The sequence below is a fragment of the Marmota marmota genome, unplaced genomic scaffold (genome assembly GCF_001458135.2).
Source record: "Marmota marmota marmota unplaced genomic scaffold, marMar, whole genome shotgun sequence".
NCBI lineage: Eukaryota > Metazoa > Chordata > Mammalia > Rodentia > Sciuridae > Marmota > Marmota marmota.
The window spans coordinates 7196304-7220266 of NW_025999842.1; the positions used below are offsets into that span (position 1 = coordinate 7196304).

General features: G+C 39.2%; 1 protein-coding gene across 1 annotated transcript in view; it reads right to left on the reverse strand.

The window, feature by feature from the left end:
* Window positions 1-14842, reverse strand: part of Tbx18 (T-box transcription factor 18) — a 30064-nt gene extending 15222 nt beyond the window's left edge. The window contains exons 1-4 of the mRNA XM_015496987.2: window positions 14183-14842; window positions 12893-13097; window positions 10629-10730; window positions 7089-7260 (exon numbers count right to left, since the gene is read on the reverse strand). Coding sequence (XP_015352473.1) covers window positions 7089-7260; window positions 10629-10730; window positions 12893-13097; window positions 14183-14411 — 708 coding nt within the window. The 5' untranslated portion in view covers window positions 14412-14842. The remainder of the gene's footprint in view (window positions 1-7088; window positions 7261-10628; window positions 10731-12892; window positions 13098-14182) is intronic.
* Between the last annotated feature and the right edge of the window lie 9121 nt (window positions 14843-23963).

Below are 23963 nucleotides of genomic sequence, written 5' to 3' on the forward strand. Positions count from 1 at the left end.
TATTCCAAATTCAGAAAAGTTTTACATGTACAAAGATGTGCATTACATAATTTGTAACAGTGGAAAAACTATAAACCACTTAAATTCCCAACATAAGTAAGTTAGTTAGGGAAACGAAAATTTACACCATGGAATCCAGTAGTATTCAGCTGTTACTAATACTGTTTAGGAAATATTTAATCACATAATGAGATGTTTCTTGTTAATCTTAAAATGATAATAGTACCACAATCGGTTACAAACTTGTCACAACCAAATCAAAATATAGTAACAATGACCCATACAAAGATATGAATAGTGATCACCTCTGGATGATGACATTGTGGGTGATTTCTTTCTCCTTTATACGTTTTATGCTTTGAAGGCTGGAGGAGGATTGAGTGAGAAAAAAATTCTCATCAAGTGGGAATTTCTATTTGCTGCTGGGATTCTATATTCAGATACTCATACATGAGTTTAGTTAACAATCTATTATATCTTTCCTGAGCTGAAGATTTGAATTTAGGTTTGGGGATATTTACAAATTTGGAGGAGAAAAAAAATCTTATGGGAACACAGCAATTGACCTGCATGTTTTTCAGGATGTGGGCAAAATTCAAAATTTAATAAGCCAAATTCAAAATCTTTGATCAGCTCAAACAAAACTACACCTATACCTCAAGAGTGTGTTTGCAATTGCAAAAGGATGTCTTTAACCTTCTGGTAGTAACTAACACTGTAGTCAGAGGTTTGTTGTTGTTTTATTTTGTTTTACTCTAAAGTTTTTCTGCTAGTGGAAGAAATGCCCAGATAGCAGCTCTAACTATCTTGCTGATTAGGTATGCCTCTTAGAGAGGCAGATTGAATAAAAGGAAAAGGTATAGGGGACAACAGCTCTCATCATCATCTGGGGACACACAGGAGTGCATAACTTCTGAAAATTCTTTCCAGGTCTAAGAAAAGGGCAGAATTTCATGACCTATTAGGGGCTCGTGTAATCAATTGAAAGGGTTACGACCAGAAATTTTTTTAAATAAATAAAATTATAAAATACAGTAAAAAATAAAGTGTGTTGCTTATAGTAAGGATAAGTACAGAAAAACAGTTTCCACTGGCTGTATATATATATATATGTATATATATGTATATATATATATATATATATATATATATATCTGTACTAGATAATAAAATAAAAGGTATGTCTTGCTATAAGTCAGGTAAGAAGCTTGAAAACCACAGAAACAACATTGAATTCTGATGATTCCAATGATCAGTATATCCTAAACAGATTTTCAGTAAAAATGAATTTTTTTCTCATTCCCTCAGTATATTATTCCTAGCAGTTTATGATCAACAATTTTAATTTTAAAAGTTATAACTGAAATCTAAGTTTATATCCTGGGAAGCTCAATATCTCAGAAGGGATGAAAGGTATCTTACATTTAGTATTTTTTTCAAAAATGCTGGGAGAGAAAAGCAGATGACAGGTAAACTGAGGTCTGCTTTCTGTCCTCTAATTAGGGCCATGGCCCTTCCCTTCTTTAAATGTAGGGTTCTATGCGACATTACATTTAACATTTCAAAGTCTGAAAAAAAATTACCATTAATACTCCAGCTTATAGATGATGATGCTAAGGCCTACAGAAGCAAGAGACTTCTGAATCCTCAGGGCTGAATCTGGAAGCCACTCCCTTGACCCACACACAGCTTGATCTCACCACTATGTCTGCCTGCATTCTTTATGAATTTACACTGTGTGGGCAGGCATCAGGACTGGGCCAGGCCCAACAAGGGAAGCACAACGATGGTTCAGCCTACAGAGGTAGTAAATTCAGCCCTAACAGGTCATCACCTGAAAAATTAATGATATAACTGTCCTGGTCCTTTGCCCAAATTATCTATTATAAGTTTTTACCTTAAAATACACTTTCAAATATGAACATAAAACCAAATGGTCAATTTTACAATAATAAATATTAACATAAATTCTGCTTCTCCTCCTTCTCTATTTCTTAACTAGTTTCTCTCTTTAGGAAATAGATACATATTTGACATCTTGGGGAATACAAGAGTTTGAGGGAAAATTCTTCCTTTTCTCCAAGCTAAGAAACAAAATGCAGGCAAAGAATAGCTCTGATAAAAACCCAGAGAGAATTAGCACAGCTTTTAGAAACAAATCACAGATCAAAAGAAAAACTACTTTGCATTAATTGAACAGAAACAAATGTACAATTTCAGAAGATTTAAATGAACTGACTTTGAATGAAGGAAACAAAAGTTTATTTAGGTTTTCTGTTCACCAGAAAATGAAAAGTAGGTTCCTGTTTTATGAGGGCCTCCGATAGCTCAAGAAAATTTCTCCAAGTAGGTATATACGTTTAATTAATTAATTTATGTTCTTACCAATTCAAAAATGACTTGAGGTACAGTATATTGGGGTAAGGTAAACAAATGACCAATATATGCCTCTGTCTACATGTTAAGGAGCAATTGTCAATAGCAATGTGAAGATTATTCAAGCAAAATAATATAATTTCATCATTATCTATAAGAATTTAGCATATTTCTGAAATTATTTTAGAGAATGCCAAACAAGTTTCAGTTCTTCTTTATAAGATAGCATTATTTTCTTTTTAATGAGCTATCAAAATTATAATGATGAGTGGTCAATCTCAGTTTGCTTATAAAGTAGAACAAGCAAAACCAGGAGAACCACTAGCCTTATAAAAAAGGAAACTGCAATGATAATGTCCATCACTGAAACCCAAATAATTACATCTGATGTGCATGTTCTAAGCTCTCTGTTCTGTTTAGACAGAGGATTTGGGGCTTACCTATTAGCACAGTCACACAAACCTATGTCCATAAATACAAAACACTTCTGCCTATACAGGCTAATACATGCCTTCTACTTTAAAGACTGAATTTGAGTCAAAAGAAGTATGATATTATTTATTTCTGATCTGATGAGTTGAAAGTGCCTGGAGTTTGACAGACAGGCAGCTGCGTCTAGTCTTGCAGAACAGCTGAATAGGGAAACTCCCTGCTGACTAGAAATTTTCCAGATGACTTAAATTCCCATGTTAGAATAAGTCAAGCAAAAGACCAAGAAGGAACAGATAATAAAAACCTGGCTCCCTGCATTTTTGGTGATACCAAGTACCAACTCACTTTAAATGATAGGGGACAAAGCTATAACAACTGACTCACAAACTTATAGCAAGAATGCCTAACTTTTGTTTTATATGTGACAAAACAAAATAAGTGATTTTTAAGTACCTTAAAAATAAGTACTTTCATGTACATCAGCTCACCTGATTCACTCAAAGTTATCTGATTCCAATATAACCCATGAGAAAACCAAGCCTCAAAGGGTGAAGTAACTTTCCCATGATCACAACAAAAGTGCTGTACCACTCTAGGTCACTACAAATTCCTCCCACCAACTTTGTAAACTCCCCTGGAATATCTTGCTTTACTACCCAATTCTCAAGGAGGAACAGGAAGATAGTGAGTGAGGGAACCTGTATCTCTGAGTCCTCAGCAGGTGGTAACGTAAGTCCTCCTACAGGCCCCTGAAGATGACTGCCTGGTCTTGCCATGCTACTTTTCCAAAGCATCCCAGCACGATGGGTACAAATTCTGCCGAGGTTTAAGTTGCACCATTTCCTGTTAAATGTCTTCTAATTTTTCAGGTAGATGCTTATCTAAATGTTTTCCTTCAGATGGCAAGATTCATGTGGACAGGGAAACATGCACATAGTTAGAATTTAACCAACCCAAGCATACTAACAATCTGCACGTGGGTAGCCCAAGGACGAATTTTGCTTTGTATAAAAGTCAGTATAAAACTTAAAGAATCTCCAAGAAATCAGATAGGGATCAATGACCCAAAATGAGTATAGATTAGAGATTAGAAATTTATTTCTAGTTCTTTTGGTGAATGTGACTCAGGGTCTACCAAGACGGCCATACCATTCAGGTGAAACTTTCTAATTCAATAGTCCCTTTCCTAGCAGAGAGGAGGCACTTAGCTTCTGCCTTCCCCAGCACCCACTTCTAATTCTAAAGGAAGGTACCATAACTTCTAGTAAAATTGTGGACTCAAATGAGCAGTGACTAGCTAAATTACTTTCCTACATTTTTTGTCCTCCCAGTTCCCAGTTCTACTCTGCTAAGGATGCGCAAGCGTACAGCATTGTGACTTGAGAAGTCCATGTAAGTCTGGAATTTTTATTAATTTAATGCAATGCCATTGCAGGAATTAGATTCTCACAGGCTGTAACTAGACCTAGGACCACATGAGATATGACATTATTGTGGTTTTCCCAAAGTGACTTTTCAGCTTTCTAAATACCAGGGAGTATTTATAAAGAAACTTTAGTGAGAATCCAAAATGGAAATATACTCCATGCCAAAGTAAATTTTTTAATGTTGTGCACACTTTAAGTAAACATAACAGACACCTTTCTACACCCAATTTCTCTTGGCCAGATCAAGGTGGCATCTTTACTTCTCTGAGCTGGCAGGATTGATAAACTGTATAAAAGATCCCTTCCTTCCCCATTTAGGCTAGAAACTCACCAAAGGCAGAAACCATATCTTTGTATCTTTTACTACATTTTACAAAGTTTTCAATGTTTTTAAAATGATTAATGGAAAAGAGCACTTTCCCTTACACACTCTCCTCTGGTGTAACTGACAGGTAAATACATTTTTACAAAGGCAGTTTCTTTGCTTCCAAATTGCATAGAAACAGCTCTCTTCCTACTCTCCACACACATTAAGTACCTTCTTTTATTAAACTAGTACATCCTGCCACAGTCTTAAAAAAATTTCCCAAATAAATTATACACTTCTCTAAATTTTACCTGTTTCTGCTGTGTTTTATTTTTCTAATAGTGAAATATTTTAATTATTTAGATTTACAGAGCTGAATTTCAATTTGTAACCTGTCCTTTTATGTTTTAAATAAATGATATTGATAGTTAACTTTCGTATCAACTTATCTAGCCACAGTACCCAAATATTTGATCAAACACCAGTCTACATGTTTCTGTGGAAGTATTTTTTAAGGAACATTAACATTTAAATTGGTAGACTTAGAGTATAACAGATTATCCTCCATAATGTGGGTGGGCCTTATACAATCAGTTGAAGGCCTTAAAAGAAAACAGACTGAGGTCCCCAGAGGAAAAGGAAATTCTGATAGAAGACTACCTTCAGATTCAAGGTGAAATACCAACTCACCCTGGCTCTTTAGCCTGCCAGCCTACCCTACAGATTTCAGACTTGCTAGCTCCCCAACAATCACATGACCCAATTATTTAAATCTCTCTCTTTAGCTATATGTATATGTGTAGCACTCTTTGTATGCATACACACACACACACACACACACACACATACACACACACATATATACATATACACATATATACATTGTATTTTCTGAAGAATGATGTTTTAACTCAAGTTGGGTCCTTTCTCTCCAATACAAAATTACAACATTAAAAATCATAATAAATCACTAAATCTACATCTAATATTAAACACATTAGATATTGCATATAAAGCCAGTAATTTGGACTGAAAGAATCAGAACTATAAAAGGATTTATTGACTTTAGAAGTTTTGTACTTTATATATGACAGTAAATAGTTTTTGGATCCAATAATCACTTCAGAAGATATATTCTTATACTAGGAAAACTCAAAAAGGGTAAGGTACTTTTAAGTTTCCAAAATAGTTAATGCTAAGTGACATTTTTTTCTAAAATTTCCTGTACAACGAAAAATTTAAAAAGGAACTCTCAATGAATATGCTACCAACATACCAACATTTCACAGACAGCTCCCACAATGAGAAAGAAGAAACCAATGTTTTTTTTTTAACTGAAATGAAGAATATCATTACAACTTGACTATATTAAATTGTAGAAATAAACACAAAGAATAAAAAGAAGGAAAATGAAATAATGCACTAAAATGTAGGGCATGAAGTTAGATTCAGAAAAGAAATTTATATTATTTTTCTGATCCTGTTTGAAATCATAAAAGGCAATAATTAATAAACAAAAGCACTACCAATGTGAGGTTTTACTAGATGTGTCCTGAAAATCTAGACACTGCAAATGTACTATAATGAAATTAGTTCTCAAAGGTTTTTATTAAGGTAAAGTGTTTAAGACACTGTCTAGCAACTTGCAAACCATATCCTGTCATCACTGTATTATAATTCATGAGTTTGTATTTTTGTTTTAAAAGGTTTGCTCATAAATATGCGATCTTTATGTCACCCCTTTGAGAAATGAACACGTTTTTGTTCCTTTTATGTATGATGTGTTCTTTAAGGCATTTCAGTTCTGCATCAATCAAAACATTCTCAAATAATGGAAACCTAATAGAGATATTAGCTTTGAACAGAAATCAGCTTATATCCAGGGTTACTTATTTATTAAAATAATAAAATAGAATTCCTGCATAAGAACAATGCTGCATAAAATTAATAAGGTGTTAAAAATGACTGTATTATTGAAATGGCTGAACTTTAATTTACATATCATGTTTAACCAGTTTTAAGAACAAAAGGAATTATTGTTATACATATTTTGACATATTAGATGTCATTATAAAACAACTGGGAGCTTGCAGATGAGACACACAAATAGCATAAGCCTGGGCTAGTACTGAGAAGCAATGAGCCTCAGTTGAGAAAAGAAGTGACTGCAGGCAGGATACAATAAATCATTATCCTCATTTACCCGATTCCCAAGTAGTATTTATATTTAGAACATAATAACTACACCTCTTGAGATTCACACAAATATTTTGGCTAAAATAAAAGTCTCTGCCTTGGGTTTTTTTCTCGCCAATACAAATGCAGTATCTAGTTTTAACCTATTATATGTTTCATAATATACTTCAAAACCAAAAGCATAGTCTCTGATGCAAATATAATCTTGATTTTTGGACAGATTATGCACATGCTGATCAACCAGGAAAGTAATATTGTGATCTTAGAAGTGTCCATTTCCTTCAGTCAGACACAGCATAGATTTGGCTATGCCATCCAATGGTGGTGTATTACAGAGGCCATCTACTCACATGGCCTTGGTCATCCAGTTCATTGTTGGTGAGCTTCAGCTTGTCGAAGCTGATCACTTGTCTCATCCAAGTCTCCCCGGAGGCAGGTGAGTCTGGATGAATATACACCCGGGGTGGCACAGGGGAGTCAGCATTACCTGCTACCATCCATTTAGAGCTGTGGTAAACATACCTACAAGGCAAAGACAGGATTTTCAGGTTACGGATTATTTATTTCTTGGAATTTCCAGCTCAATAGTATCAGATCAAATGTGCACACTTAATGTCTAAAATAAATGTATTTCTACTTTATACCCAGAATAAGCCTTCAAGCACTTTTCAAAAACTTTCTGAAGTTTCAGGGGCCTACTGACAACTCAAAGTAAGTAGGACATTAAGAACTTAGCGAAAAATATGCACACTATCACCCCCATAAACTCAAGTAACTTAATTTTAATGAATCCCACTTACATTAGAAATTCTATCTATAGTGTGATATTTTCCATTGTTCACCTGACATGAAGAAACTATGACGTTGTCAACATCATCTTTAAGTAATTCTCAAAATACTTGACAGATATCTTAAAGTATCATACTTCCTTAAAGATCATTTCCCATTTTAGGCTATGTACAATCTGGTGGGATAGATAATAGAAAGGTGAGAGGAAATTATCATATTTTGATAGGAAAATAGTCTTATATGTTATTTAGAATTTTTTTCTAATGTTATGACATTATAAGTTTAGGATAAAATATTCAGTTTAATTTTAAAAATTTAAATAATATTAAACGTAAGCCTTGATTCACCTCTGATATTTCTCTTTCTTGTAAGAAAATTATTTCAAGTAGTTTCCAAATACCACTAATCAAGATATAAATAATACTTTGAAAATGATGGTATATCCAATAAATGTTACTTTTCTAATAGACAAAATATCCTATGCTGTTTAATTATACATACCAAATATATAGGATTCAGTAAGAATACATTTAAATAACAATGTTTCAAGTTAAACATAAGATCTTAAAATTTAAACCTATATTCAGACAGTAATTTATTAACATTAATTTAAAATTTAAAAATTAGAAACTAGTGTGTCAGTGATGAAAAGAGTATAAAATGAAATTGTCCTAGATGTTTTTGTTACCTTTGAGTATTAAAATATGGTATATAATTTATAGCAATAATTCCTGAAACTAAATAGTTTCAGAAATTTCTACCTGTGTAATGTACAAATTTCTTTTTAAAACAGCATGAAACATTTTCATCACATCTCTGGTGAGACTCTTTGTTTTAAGTAGGGTGACATTTCATTCCCTTTTGAGCTCAATGCCTTCTATTATTTAATTCCTTTTCTTGGGAAAATGCATCAGCACAAAATTATGAGTAATTTTTAAAACATTTCTTTAGTTGGTACATTATTTTAATAAATAAGTTTCTGATTCTGGTATTTTGTGATTACTTGTTCTACATTGTGATAAGGGGCAATCATTTTTAACTTGACCAAACACCACCAGTCTTTGACATCAAAGAATAAGTGAAAAAAAATTTAGTATTACTGAAAAAGTTTGAAAGCAAAAAGGAAATCTTAGAAATGCAAGCAAGCACTGAACTGTAGATATGACTACATTACTACCAAAATAGAGTTATATGCTCTATCAAAATATTGCAAAATTATACATATCACATACTTTAAGACTTCATAGTCACTAAGAGGATAAATGCTACATGTTATACATTCTTCATAAAAAGAGTCTAAATATGTATGCTAAATACAACTTTCTTTTTAGGGAGCAACAAAAGTGAAAGCAAATTTATGTTTTACAGTTGGATCTTTTAAAATCTAACATCATCATAATAATATGTAAATTTTTCATACTTTCTGTGAGAGACTAGATAAGAATGAAGTAAAATAAAACATCTAAAATATATGGAAGAGATGCAAGGAAGAAATAGGACACAAACTTAGAAGAGAAAGGAATAATTTCCTAGCTCATTAAGAATTAGATTATCTCCCTCTGCACAAAGCACAAATTAGCATATGAGTTTTTTTTTTAATTAGTTGTTCAAAACATTACAAAGCTCTTGACATATCATATTTCATACATTTGATTCAAGTGGGTTATGAACTCCTTAGCATATGAGTTTTAAATCAAGCACATTTAAAGAATAAACTTTAATGCTTTCTAGCTTCTGTTATGCAACAATTTAAACAAAACTTCCTAATGACCTATTTTAATTAAAATCAATTAAAATTAAAATAAGTTAAAATTAAATAATTAAAATTAAGTCATTAATTAAATCAATAAATGTATAAAATACAAATTATACACAAAACTGAAATAAAACTTCCTATTATCCATTTTTGTAGTATTTCATATATGCCATTATATAAATTGAAATCTATATACTTCTTAAAAAATTTTTGTTTTAGTTCAACATGAACACAATACTTTTGTTTTACTTATTTATTTTTTTAATGTGGTGCTGAGAATTGAACTCAGTGCCTCACATGTGCAAGCTAAACACTCTACCACTGAGCCACAACCCCAAACCCCAGAAATCTATATACTTTTGACATCATAAAGCTATTCTGCCAAAACAACTCCCTAAATTTTTAAGTGAGAAAAACCAAATCTGATTTCACTTTAAAACTTACTAAACACTCTATTTAAAAAGAAACAAAGAGGAGTAAAATTTAAACAGCATCCATCATCTAATCTTCCAATGCTCAAAACTTCCTTTTTGAAATGTTAGTTAAAACTTCCTTTTTGAAATGTTAACTCTTCAGAAAAACAAAAAGCATTGCCATTAAAAACAGCTGATTTACTTTCTTACAAAAGAAAAAAAGAACAAAATTTGGTTTGAAACTGAAGAACACATATCTTTTCAAAGTTTACCTAATGTCTAGATAAATGTACTCTTTCAAAATGAAAGTATTATAAATGTTTTTAAAAATTGTTAACGACCAACCAAAAAAGTCCAAAAGGTAACAATTCATTGCCAGTTTAGAGATGCCTTAATATAAATGAATTATAAAATTTTATTTTTCATATTTATAGAAAATTTTAGATAATTTTCTCAAATTAAATGGAAAAGGCCTATAAACATTTATAATTTTGAATATAAAAAGATAAAGGAAATTAATGTGAATTTTTTAAAAAATCAAGAAAATTTATAATGTGTATCTATAAACTTTACCTAACATTTCCTCTCAGAATCCTAACTAAAACATGAATCAATGTAAAAAATACATTTAGTTTATCAACTGTTTCATAAAAAAATATTTTGTTTAGCAATGCCATATGGGCCCCTATTAAAAGTCTTCAATGTTTGAAGACATTTCTGTATCTATTAAAAACAAAACAAAAATTCAGTTTCCACACTTTCCTGAAAGAGAAGACATCGTCTGGGCTGTTGAAAATCCATGGACACTGGACTATGGATCTAGAAATTCTACAGGCTTCTGGAAACAAAGATCATAGTAGTCACAAATGAAACAGGCACTAGTCTACAAAGCCCTACAATTTTTCTTATTGTCATGTATCCAATCACTGTACCTGTATCTTTTGTTGTCCACTGGAACAATATCCATGGCAATATAGTATTGTTGGTGAGGATCTAATCCAGAGATCTTCACTCTCATTGCTGGAAACATGCGCCTATTTAAAAGGGAGAGGAGAAAGTAGATTTGGGTTTTGTTTTTGTTTGTGATTGAGAATGGAGAAATGATTAAAGCAAAATATCTTCTCTAATCTCTATTTTTAGTGCAAATTCATAACTTTCCTTACAGTGATGCAATTCAAAGTGTCAGAACATAGAACATATTTAAACTAAGGTTTCAAAATGTAATTTTTGCACCCTGTGTGCATGTGCTCCATGTTTATTAAAATGTCAACAGAGCTAAAAATAAAAGAACTACTCCTACATTGAGGGAGTGATGGCACTAAAGAAAGCAAGCACTTCACTTCTTAAAACAAAAACAGTAAGCATATTTACTTTAATAATACAAATAATAAAATGGACCAAAAGGTAGAAATAGAAATTCCAAATTTCTGAAAGTGATAAAATATATTATAATGTGAAATTTTAAAGGGGGTTATAAAAAACCACAAGGAGCCAATGTGCCATGCTATAACCAAACAATATGTTCTTTATTGAGACAGGACTTCCTGTCTGCAGCATGGTAGAGGTGAAGTGCAAAAGTTACTCTAAATTTGAAAGCTATAGTAAAACTTCTTTATTGAAAGCAGAAACTAAACACAATGTATATTTACCAAATAATTCCTTCCCCCATCACACCTCAAAAATGCTTTCTATTTTAACCAATCTTACTCAAACCTTCACTAATTAAAACAAATGAAATCCCTATTTCTCTTGGCTTCCCAGACATATATATAAAAAGGTACCTATCCTTTGAAAAGGGCACAGCAGCAAAAAATAGAACAGCAAATTTTATTTTACATTTTTTAGAAAAATAATGGAAATTCCTTTTTTTAAAAAATTAATCTTTGATTTGCATCTAAGACTTCCAATTAATCTAATTTTGGCTAATTTAGCTTTATAACACAAATCTTAGTAGTTATTTACCATTTTTTTCTAAAACAATAATGCTAGTAAAGACCACTTTCAGAGAAAGGAAAGTCCATTATTCCTAACTAAGCATGAGAACAGTTTAATATGCAGACTGTTTTAGTGTTATTTCAGTGCACCTGTAAGATAAAGAGTAAAGGTCTTTAACTACATCCTTTATAAGACAACTGTTGCTTTGTGTTGTTGAAAACTGAATTTGGATCATTAATAAAAGCTCTGTGAAAATGTAGAAGGTAGCATATGGATTCAATAAAATATGTTTTTGTAATTTCTAATAAGTTCGGATACTTTTATGCTATCCAGGTTTTTACCATGTGTACTCCCTGAAAGAGTTGTGTGTGCTTTTTAAAGTTCCTTTTAAGGAACATATTATTAATAGATTTCATTGCACTAAATGAACTGAAAATTTTAAATGTGAATATCAAATATCTCTGTGTCCGCCTCAAAATAATACGATCTAGCCAACAAATCCATTTATTTTACTGATGGATGTGAAAATTTCATACTTAAAAAAAGATAATTTCTTACAGTAGTTTTTTTTTAATTTTTCTTCTGAAAATTAAGGCTATGTGTTGGACTTTATTTAGGAAAAAATATTTAACCACATATCTGTAGATTTACAAAAAGGATTTTTAAAAATCAGGGTAATTATTCTTACAGCTATACATGATTGAATATATATTACTGGATAATTTCAGGGATTTTTCATCCTATTCTAATAACAAAAGAGCACAATACGTCATGTTCTCAGTGCCAGGAAATCTGAGAAAGAACCAACCTGGAAGTTTCAAATCTGAAAAGGCAGATCATAGTCTGCTAAAGAGCAAACGGTTTTAAAAACTTTAAGAGGAAGGAGAAGAATGTACCCCCTGTTTCCAGAACTGTTAACTGGAGCCTAAATAAATACCTGGTTCGACGTAAATATGTCCTCGAATCTCTAATGGCCCTGCGTGAGGAACATCAGCCGCGATAGTTGAGGCATTAGCGGCGACAACACTTTTCTCCTGGCACTAACAAGGGGGCGGCCAGGCTGGGCCCTTCACCGACTGCTTTTGGTGATAAATAGGAAAGTCAGCCTCAAAAGTGAACTATGGTTGGGCCTTGTCGCATCTGTCTGAAAAGGCGACCCAGAGCTCCCGCCGCGCTGCAGACCCTTCTCCATACCCGGGCGAGGACTAGGTGAAGCCACCGTCCGGGTCGGTGGGGGCGTCCGCTGCAGCTCGCCCCTTACCTGCCCGCCTTGGTGATGATCATCTCGGTGCCAATCTCGTGAAAGCGCTTCCAGAGTTCTGCTCCTTGCAGATCTACCCTCGGCGCCTGGGGAGAGGGCAGCGGGGTCCCTGGCCGGGCCAGGACAGGCGCAGGGGACCCTTTCGGAGAGCCTCCCGGGGACGCCAGCGGGGAAGCGCCCGGCAGGAAGCCGTCCTCACAGCCGCCTGGACAGCAAAGGGCAGAGAAAGGACCGGTGAGGGCTCCCGAGGGGAAGCCGCTCGGAAAGAGGGACCCCCTCGGCGGGCGGTTGAGAGGAAAAGTACTGAGGGAAAGGGGGAAGCTTCAAGTGCCTTCGGGGACACCAAGCGAACTGTCCCATCCATAGACGTGCCTCTCAGCCCCGACGGGGCGCTCGGCCCTCCAGACCCACAAATCCAGAACCCCGGGGAGGGGCTTTGCCAGGCCAAGGCCCCAAAAGTTTTCGCGCTGCCGCAGGGTGTAGGACACACGCCCGACGGTCTGACACAAGTCCCGGGGTACAGTCCGAAGGCAGACTCCTAAGGAACCCGCCAAAGCGCCAGGCGCCCCCGCCCCAAGTCGCGAATGCGGGGGCCTCCCTCCGCGACAGGCTTCTGAGGCGTCTCGCTTTGGGCTCGGCCTGAGGCATCTTCCAGGAACCTTTTCAGACCCCGCTCCCGGACGCTAGCGCTTCAAGCCCAGCAGCAAAGCGGCGAGAAGAGCGCAAAAAGCAATCGAGCGGTCGCCGTCGGCCTTGGCAAGAGAATCCAGAAGGATAGGGAAGGGAACCGCTCAGCTACCCCCGGGGAAACCACTTTTGCAGATACGCCGCCCTCTTCCTGGTTTAAACCAACGGTTTAGGGCATTCGTTCCGGTTTCGGGGGGGGTTATGCCGTCTCTCTACCCTTCCCCCGCCCCAGGCTTTTAAAAGTTAGGAAAGAAAAAGGAGCACCCATTGGCTGGAACCCCAAGGGAGGCAGCTGAGAAAAGCACGAATTGGCACCTCCGCGCTCGGCAAACAGCCGCGGCTGTCCGTGCTGGACGCCGAGTGGGCGGCGGCAGCTTGCTGGGCGAGGCTGGAAGCTGCATTTTAACCGTATCTAGGGTGGCCAGGTTGTGAAGCGAGCCTTGTGTCTGACACCCAAGGCCAAGGCACTCCAGGCTGAATTAAGGACCCCGCGCGCACGCACACCTACAGACTCTCAGTTCAGGTTCGCCGCCGCCGTGTGGGCGGGCGGGACCTGGGAAGAGTCGCGCCGGAAAGAAGTTGGGCTGGAAGGGGCCGACTCACCAGCAGCTCCTCGGGACCCACAGCTCGGCTCCAAGTCTGTGCAGCTCCGGGCTGGCCGGGACGCCGCTCCAGCTGGCGGTGGGTGCGCAGCGCTTTCATCTCCCTCTGAGGAGCTCTTTTCGCCCGCGCTACCTCCACGGCTGCAGCCTCCGTCGTCCGCGGGCCCTGCCGCCTCTTCCGCGCCCAGCCTTCGCCGCTTCTTTTGAAGCTGTTGCTGCTTCTCGGCCATCCCCTCCGCCCGGTGCCCACCCGCCCCTCTCTCATATACACTCACGCGGGCACACGCACACACTCGCTCTCCTTGCCCCACCAAAAACGGAACAGTTCTTGGGGGGGGGGGTCTTCCGTATCTGTCCCTTTCCCTGCCGCGGGCAAAAAGAAATTTGTCGTTTCCTCTTTCTCGCCGGTGTTGGGATCCGAGGAACCAGCGATGAGACCGCCAAGTTTCCTTCCCTCAGTCTTTCTCGCGCTCTCTCACTGATGCACTCCTTCGCTCCCACCCCCTCCACCTCCTCCTGCTGCTCCAAGATCTGCCTCGACTGATGCGCCAGAAAGGGCTAACATGGGTAAAAAACACTCTGCGGACACAAATTAGGGATTGTAATTGAAATTTGTTGCCTTGATCTGTCAGCACTTCCAGGCAGGAGAGCGGTGGGAAGAACTTGCTCATTAGTGTCAATAAAGCAGTGGAGGCGGAGCCTAGGAACCTGTCAATCCCCGAGACAGATAGCCAATCAGGAGGCACCGACTCCGCTCTGCCCGCGCCCACTTCCTTACAAGGTAGCAAAAAACGTGGAGTGAAAAGCGCCGCCATCTGGCTTGGATGTGCCAGCCTAGCGTTGGCTGAACCCTATCGTTCTGGCTGCCTCCCACAAGCCTTGTCCAGGCCCCGTAATCTCCAGATTTTCTCGCCAGGGCCTGGAAAGGCGGAGTCTTCTGTCTTTAAACTGAGAAAACCACCAAGTTAGCATATCTAGAATCTTTACAGGAGTCTTAATTCCCGGTCCCACATTCTTATCACTTTATGTTGCTACAACTTGGAATATTTGGGGAGGTAGGGAGAATTCACAGCCACCGGTCGGTCGTTTCTCATTCGAACATTCCCGCGTTTAGTAGCTCCCGCTCCATGCAGAGCATAGCATTAGGTTCAAATTTTACTCCGTGGATTTTTCTTATTGGTGACAGGTTCAAAAATATTTAAATCACCTACATTTAGGAATACAATGTTACATTATCTATCACTCAGTCGCCCATATAAATTACCAGGAAAATCATCCCCCCTTTTTTGTAGACCCCTTGTTCTTTTGATAGTTATTTTAAAATAGGTCATTGAATTTTAATTCTGCATGTGTTTAATAATATAAATTTAACCTTAAAACCCTTTAAAACTTCACAAATACAATAAATTTTAAAACTCGATTGCCGCTTTAAAAACTTTCTCTGTGACATAACTTTATATTCTTCCTGATCTAAAAAGTGCCACTTTTCTTAATTTTTTAAGGGTCAACTTGTTTCCTTAAAATAAACTCAAGAGAAAATAGGACTTTTCAGTTGAATGACAAACATGTATGTACCTTTTGTTTTGTAGTTTCAACTCAACTTTTAAGATCAACAAAAAACGTGTTTTGTGTAAACATAAATCGTAGAATAAAATTTAAGATATATATTGCCCTTTGGTATAAAACACACAATTAATAATCGTTTTGTTTTTTTTCTCTCTTTTCCAATTAAACCCCCGCAACCATTAACTGCCCTATTTTTTTTCTGACTTCTCTATAAGCGATCAGGAGAGTAGCTTTTGGAAATAGCTTCCACATTGGGACCAATCTTTTTGCTGCCAGTAGCTCGGTAACTAGGGGTTCCTTCAAGACTGGACAGCAGGGGAGGAGCAGAAACCTAGCAGGCGGTGCCTGGAGGCACGTGCAGGCCGCCCTGGCGAGCCTAGCTGTCTCAAGATCATAAAGGACTCCCTAATATCCTTGGGGACGAGGCCACTTCAAATGCTTAAGAAACGTCATCAACGGGAAGGGTCTGTTTTGCATTTCAAAGGAAAATCTTGGTCACTGGTTTGGAGACGAAGGGGGACCCAAACTCAAGCCCTGTCCCAGGACAATATTATGTCCTTAAAAAATTAAGTGCAAACACTGTTTCTGAAGTTTGGTGGAGGGCAAGAAGTGATGAAAGAGAGCTAAGAGGCAGCTGGGAGAGCTTGGACTGGGAAGGGGGGAGGGGTGGCAGATGTGGCCGGAGGTTACTCTTTAGGCATCTGGGGGCTAGGGAGCCTGAAGTCAGTTTCAGTTGACAGTGAGAACAGGAGCCCCCTCCAGAACCAGGCTCTCTGTGACCCTGAGGAAGAGCTACTGCTACAAGTCGAGCTTGGGGGCATTGAGGTCCAGAGGTGGAGTTGCTGAAAACTAAGGGCCTACTCTGGTCCAGCAGCTGGAGGAGGAGGAGCTGCTGGTTCCGAGAAACCGCCAGGGACAAACGCGGTTTCCAGACGCGATTCCCTATGCCCCGCAGTTTAAACTGATGTAAGAAGTTTACATGGGGCCTGCACGGCGCTCTCCAGATAAAAAATCCTCTTTTCCTCCTCCACTTCTCTCTCTTTTTCTCCTGGAGCAACTAGAGGGGCAAATCTCAAACCTCGCAGAAATCTGGTACTTAAAGTCCACAGAACAAACAAGCTGGAAAGCCTTGCTCACCGAAACTGCGTCCAAGCACTTAGAAATACTCCTAGGGTGCGAGGGTCGCCCTGGAAGGACAAAAATTCTAGCTCCCTTAATCCCACCCACGCATGGCTTGGGGAACCTTAGCAATAGGGCCTCACCACCGCTGGCTTCCTCGGACTTAAGTGAATCCAGGCTCAAATTCCCAAACTGAGCTGGACCAGCTGCCCCCGACCGGGCGGAGCCGTGAGTGGCAGACTGCAGCGCACCTTTACCTCGGTTCCTAAAGAAGGGGCAAAGAACCTCTCCTGGGCACAGGAAGAAAGCACCCCAAATTGGCTGGGGGGAGTTATGGTGGTGCTAACAAGGCCTTTTCCCAACCTTAGGGCGTGCTCCAGCTGGGACAGAACTAGACCCTGGCGCTTTTCAAGTAATGAAAGTGGGAGCAGAACGCATACTGGTGGGAGGAAACGTTCGCTTTTGAATGTGAATGTGCCAGTGTGCGTGTGAGTGCGCCCGTGTGCACGTGTCCGTGTATGCATGTGTACGTGCGCATGTGCACCTGCACATATATAAATGTGGGAGAGGATCTATGTTTGCGGGAAGGTGTCCGCCTGACACTTTGGGGAAAAAAATGTCTTTTTCAAGTGGGAGCTACTTTAAAGAAAGTTTTAAAACTGAAACAGGCCTCTTGCAGGAAAGACCAGCGGGATTCTGTTAAAAAAAAAAAAAAAGTCACCTCAGAAATGGGTCGATCTCAGGGACCTGGAGAGAAAGGGAGGGGCAAAGATCCTTGTGTGTCCATATACAGTACATCCGTTCTATTTTTCTTGGTGCAGTTTAAAATTGGACAGTTAAGAAAGATTCTTAAAAAAAATCAGATCCCTCAGTACACACTATACACAGCTTTGTATACTTGATATATGCGTGTGTAGTTTGCTACTTCATCTTACCTGATTTATAAGATACTGTATTTATAAACAAGTGTTTATTTTTAAGTTCCATAGGTAAAAACCCCACACAGCAGAACTTCATTCTCTAGATAGATTTTTTTTCTTTTTCTTCTTCTTCTTTTTTCTCTTATATTTGACAATCGCTGTTGAGAGGTTTTACCCTTACGTTTGATTTCCCCTGCAGGGAGACCTCATACAGGGAGACGACCAGTCCTGTCATTAGGAAAGTATGTTCTTGGCCTCTGAACTCGGGGTGCAACTGGTGGTCCCAGAGTTTCCAAACTGAATCCAGACTTCCTTCCCACACATAAAAAGACTTTTATTATTAGCTAAAAGACTAACCGAACTGAACAAGAGAAATACAGAAATAGGAGGGGGAGTTGGTGAATAATGGCTGAATCCAACCACCAACAGGGGTATTTGGCTGTGTTACTTTGTAATTTGGGAATGAGACATATCTTAATTGGGGACCTAAATAACAGATACCACTGTGATCATAATGCTGCTTACCTGAACTAGGTCTCCCTCTCTCAGCCCTCGCTGCCCCTACCTTTCTTCCTTCCTTGTACCTATTCTTCTTGCTCCTCCCTCTAATCCGAGTTAATGAAAATAATAAGTTACAACCAGTATAAGTTTACAAGGGCTACGGGAGTAAATTCAGGAGGCCGGGATTTGATGACTGCGCCCTCGCGAACCTCCTCCTTGCCTGGTCTGGAGCTGCAGCTGTAAATCCAGGATTGGAGGAGAAAGAGATCCAGAGCCGCAATTCCTCTCTGCTCTGTGAGGTCGCGGACTCGCATGCAGACGTCGTCTTCTCACAGGTCGTCCACAGTCGCCTTCTCTGCCAACAATCCACGGAGACTGAGGCCCGCTAATCAAAGAACCCGCGCAGACAGTGAAAGAACTCTATCAGGGCTCCTCAAACTCAGACTCGGTCCGGGGGGCCATAGAGTTTCTCTTCCAATGATTTTTCAAATCATTTATCATTTCTGGCTGGATCTCAGGGGAAGTGAGTCATTTCGGGAGAACAAATGAGAGTGTACTCCTCCTCGGAGGGTAAGCTGGACTTCACTCCTCCTCGTCTCATCCCCAGGTTCTCCAGTTTGCAGAAAGGAAAGATAAAGGGAGGAAGGAGGCTTCTAACTGATCGCATCAAGGGAAGTGAGGAAGTAATGAACCTGCAATGTGTGCGGAAGAAAATTCCATGCGCTGGATGAGTGAGCTTCCCTTCGTGTTCAATTTCCAACAATATCTGTTCTACCTCCAAAACATACTGAAAGAATCGCCGCCTTCTCTTCCATGTTCGTTGACTCACACTCTTCCCACAACATCACAGGTTAAGGGGTCAATAACAGAAATGTTCCAGAAGGTCACACTTTTATCTATCTCAAATCTGATCCAAATGTAAGATGGCTTGTAGGAAGTAATGAAATTAACACAGAGGTGTGAATGAATACCTGAAGATGGGTGATTGGACATTGCTAATATCAATGTTGCAACAAATAGATTTGGACATAAACTGAGACAATGATGGAAAAACTAAATAATATTCTCTAATTAATGAGTATTCAAATAATCTATGTAAAATTACGTTTAAAGTAATGTTTAAAATATGCCGCTTCATATTCTTTGAATTAGATATGTAATGCTATTTTCCCTATAAACAAAGATTACCTTGAGTTTGCCAGTTTAGCAAAATGAATTGAAAATGGCCCTGCTCAAGAGTCACTGTCTTTGGTATTTATGTCTCACTATGTTTCCCTTGAACTCCTGAGGTCAAGCTTTCCTCCTGCCTCAGTCCTCCACCTGAGCCTCCCAATTACCTAGGATGACAGGCTTATGTCACCCTGTTGGGCTTTGGTGTTTAACTATTCATAAAAATTAGCCCACCTTCAATTGGTTGTAAATTGGGCCCTGTTTCTGGATTTTACATTGGTAGTTACTACAGTTCTTAAGCAATGAAAATTTTGTGCACATTCATATCATCTGTTAAAACTATAAACAATGAAGAATGTGTCTGAAATTTATTCATATTTTTGTTCTGACAGATGAGGCATTTTGATTTCAGCTGAATGACAGGACTTTAAACAAAGTAATTTAAAGCTAGCAATAGAATTGTGCAAAAAGAAGTAAGCTATTGAGAACTAGTATTAGCATAGGCAATGGATTCTGGATTTAAACCCATGGCAAAAATTTGAATAGAAGCCATCAATATCTTTTCTACATAACTTGTTTTTGTTTTCACTTTCAATTGTGCATACTCTTCCGTCCTTTAAGAAGTGGATTATGAACAATTCAGGTAGCTAAAAATTGGAAGAGAATAGGGTTTTTGCCTTTTCAATATAAAACCTTAAATTTTGTCTCAAATAAAGCATTGCATTAGAAAATATTTCCAAACTGGGATTTCAGCAAAAAGCCATGAGTCTCTTTGAACAAAAGTCTAAAGAGTGGTAGTAACAAGATGAACTCTATCAAAAACTGTATATGTTCTGGAAACATTGCTTGAAAAGAATCTCAGCATACACAAAACTGTACTTCCAAATTACGTCACACAAAGGAAAGGGGAGGAAAAAACTACTTCAAGCCAAGTAAATTTAGTATAACTAGCATTTCTAGAAAAACGTTAACGTTTTCACGTTCACCTTTAGTCTTTGGTGCGGTTCCTTCTCAAATTACATAAAATGTACTTTAAGAAGCACTCACTACCTGCTACAGATGTCCAGGAAAACTGAATTATGGAAGTCGGAAACATATGGCAGTTGCCTATTGTACAGGGAAGGTACATATGAAAGTTATAAATTTCTTTCTTTAAGTCAGCATTGTAAACGCATTTTTATAGGGTTCACAGTATGTATTACATCTGTAGACTTAATTTTTGAAATATATGTTTTTTTGAGATATTTGTAATTTTTGATTCTAAAAAAACCTCATCTCCATACATTAGAACTGAAGAAAAACTCCAATAAATACAAATAAATAGGCAGAAGGGCAAACATTTTTCTTTTATTTCCCAGCTGGTTATACTGAAAAGGACATCAGGTCATCTATTGGCAAAGGATTACTCACAATACAGGAGGTGTCCTTCAGTAGAGCAAGCTGCATTTATTGAGCTGTGAAGAAGCAGAGATATCAACTTGAGCAAAGCCAACTTGGGACCTACATTAAAACCACCAGATTAAAAACTGGACCATGCAAATTTCAAAACTGTAATGATTCAAATTGTTCTTGAGAAAAAAAAAAACCCGACTTCTTGTCAACCATTTTTTCCATCATAATATTAGTTTTAATCTTGTTTCATTTAATGTTTTTGAAGCCACATTTTGATTGCAATAATTTAAATGACATATTCAGTTTATTAGTAGATACTAAGTACTGCCTACTGCCAAAATATCTTCCCTTATGCCTTCAAAGCTGCTTTAAAACAATCCCTGTTTTTCTACCTTAACCCTTGTGTTGTCTTTAAATTTAAATTTAATTATATGAATTTTAAGAGTCATATCGCTCTCCTTGCAGTTTATTTGGAGAAATGTGGTTATAGTGAATGTTCTTGGACAAAAAAAAAAAAATGAGTTTAAACATATATTCCTTTACTCTAAAAGTGGGGCAGTTGCCTACAGGTTAGGTAGCTCTGGGTTACCATCAAAAAAAAAAAAAAAAAAAAATCCTTAGATTTCTGTACTGGAAGGGAAGGGAAATGTCCAGACTAATCTCTGCTCTGTTGCGCTGAAATGAAATTTGCTGGAGAGGAGAAATAATACAAAATCATAGCAGATGCGCCCTTCCCAGGCAGAAGTTTTGTTTGATTGTGTTTTGGGGGTCTCTTCTGTGATCAGTGGCAGAGTGGTTGTCTGTACAGGTTTTCTGTTCTTTTCCAGTTTCTGCCTTGCTGAGGGGATCCTCTTGGCCAGGCTTTTGATCACTTCTTATGTGAGTCGGTAAGAAATCGAGTATTTAATATTATGGGCTCCCAGATAGATGGGAGGAATCCCTGAAGTGCAAACTATCAGATTCCTTTCCATCCATCTATGGAAAACTGGACAGGCAAATTTCCCCACTTCCTTCTTTACAAAGTTTTAGGTCTCTTCCTGAGTCCCCACCTTGCCCTGCCCAGGCCATTCAGCGTCTCATTTGCATTTATAATTAGTTCTAGAGAGGGACCCCAAACTGCCTTCAGTGGAGTGCACGCTTAGTTGGGTTTTATTAATATTTTAAACTAGCATTTGATTTGATTTAATAACGACAGAAGAAAAGTTTTTTAAGCCAGTCATTTCCAGGGGCACCCTAGAATCCAAGAGGTGGATCCCATCGGTAAAACATTCAAGAATTCACATTTCCGACGAGATTCCACAAGTGAAATTAAAATTTAGTCTGGCTTTCTGAAGTTTGTATTGCTTTGGTCCAATATCTGCGTTTTCTTTCATTTTTGTTTCCTTTCTTTCTGGTGTTGGTACTTTTTTTTTTTTTTATTGCTGAAGACAATATGATTTACAGTTTGACTGAGAGTTGCATTTCTGTTTAGAAGGTAAAACGTCCAAGTCAGTTAGCCAAATTATTCCCCGACGGCTCCAATATTGCGCCAGAGTCCCGGAGTCAGTTATTTTTATGTCTGACTGTATTTCAAATGTTCAGGGTGATAAATAAAACCGGCCTCAAACTTCAACTATCTCAGTGTGATGAGGAACAATGACAAAAATTAACCCAAAGCATTGGGGTTCTCGCGAGCCCTTGGAGCATAAATCAGAGTCGCGGCGGCGTGGGAGCAGCGCGGGATGCAGCCGCTGGACTCTTCCAGGCGGAGCGAGTAGGGCTTCGCTGCGGGGGTTCCAGCCGGGATCGAATCATCTGGGAAAGGAACTTGTTGGGGGAGAATTGCATGGACACGCCTAAGTGATCCCCTAATTCATCTATCATCATGAATTCTCCACTGGTGTGTGTGTGTGTGTGTGTGTGTGTGTGTGTGTGTAAACTCAGAGAGGACTTGGGAGGTAAATTTGGGGAAAGTGTTTAAGGAGTAAAAATCCCCGACTCCACAGCTCTCTCCGGATCCCAGAGGAGTTCCTCTGATTGCACAAGTCACTTGAAAGGGAAATTCCTCTCAGCCATTAATAATTACTTTTCTTATGGAAAATCAGGGAAGGCTTCCTGGGAAGTTCTCCTCCGCGGCGTAGTTGCTTGGAGTCCGGAACCCTCAGGCGTATTTACTTCCTAGCGCATCTGTGGGATTCTGGCATCCGGCTCACACGAACCCGCGCTCCCTTCCTGGGATCGAAGTGGCTAGACGCCGTCCCTCGGGGCGGGGCTGTGTGTGCGTCAGGCAGGGCAGGAGGTTAGTCGCGACCAGTGTCCGCTGGCGCTCGCCACCAGTTTGAGAGCCCAGGCCCAAGATTCCGAGCCTGAGCCTGGGTCGCGGAGCTCGGACGCCACAGGGAGTTGGGGGCCGCGGAGCCGCGGGTTTCTGTTGATAAGTGCAAAGAACAGCCCCTATTGGTGCTAAGTGCACAGTAAGTGCGAAGAATAAATACATCATCTCTCAGAGAGTCTGTCTTGAAAGGGTCTATCAGCCCACTGCGGTTCAGAGCCCGCCGAGGGTTTGGAGATTAGTGCGGGCTCCTGTGCAGCGCCTGCTTCTCCCGGAGTCGGTTGGGCAGGACGCGCAGACGGGGCTGCCGAGCGCCACTCGCCTCTCCGGGAGCTAATAATGTTCATCAAAACCCTCAGCAACAGCCGAACCCATCAGACCTCACCATCACCCTAACTGGGTCTCGGGCCTCGCCGGCATCCCAGCCTAAGAGGCGACCTAAACGCGGGGTACAGAGCGCGGCGCGTTTGTGTGCGTGCGCGTGTTAATTCGCCTTAGGCTGTCAATCTCAGTTACTGCAAAAGCGCCGAAGAGGAAATGGAACGTGGGAGACCAGGCTATTACTGTCTTCTGGCTGCTTAAATTAAGAATTCATTTTTAAAAATAGTTTCAGAGCAAAGTTTAGTGAAAACTTAAGCCCCTCCATAAAGAGCTCTAGTCCCAGGCGGCACAGCCCCTACTTTCCTGCCTGCAGCTCCTGGGAGTTGGGTGTTCACCGCGTTGGCTGCGGAGCTTTGGTTGGTGGCCGCGTCCTGGGAAGCTTGGGCCTTCTTGTGGCGTCGGCGCTCCGCGGTGCGCGCACC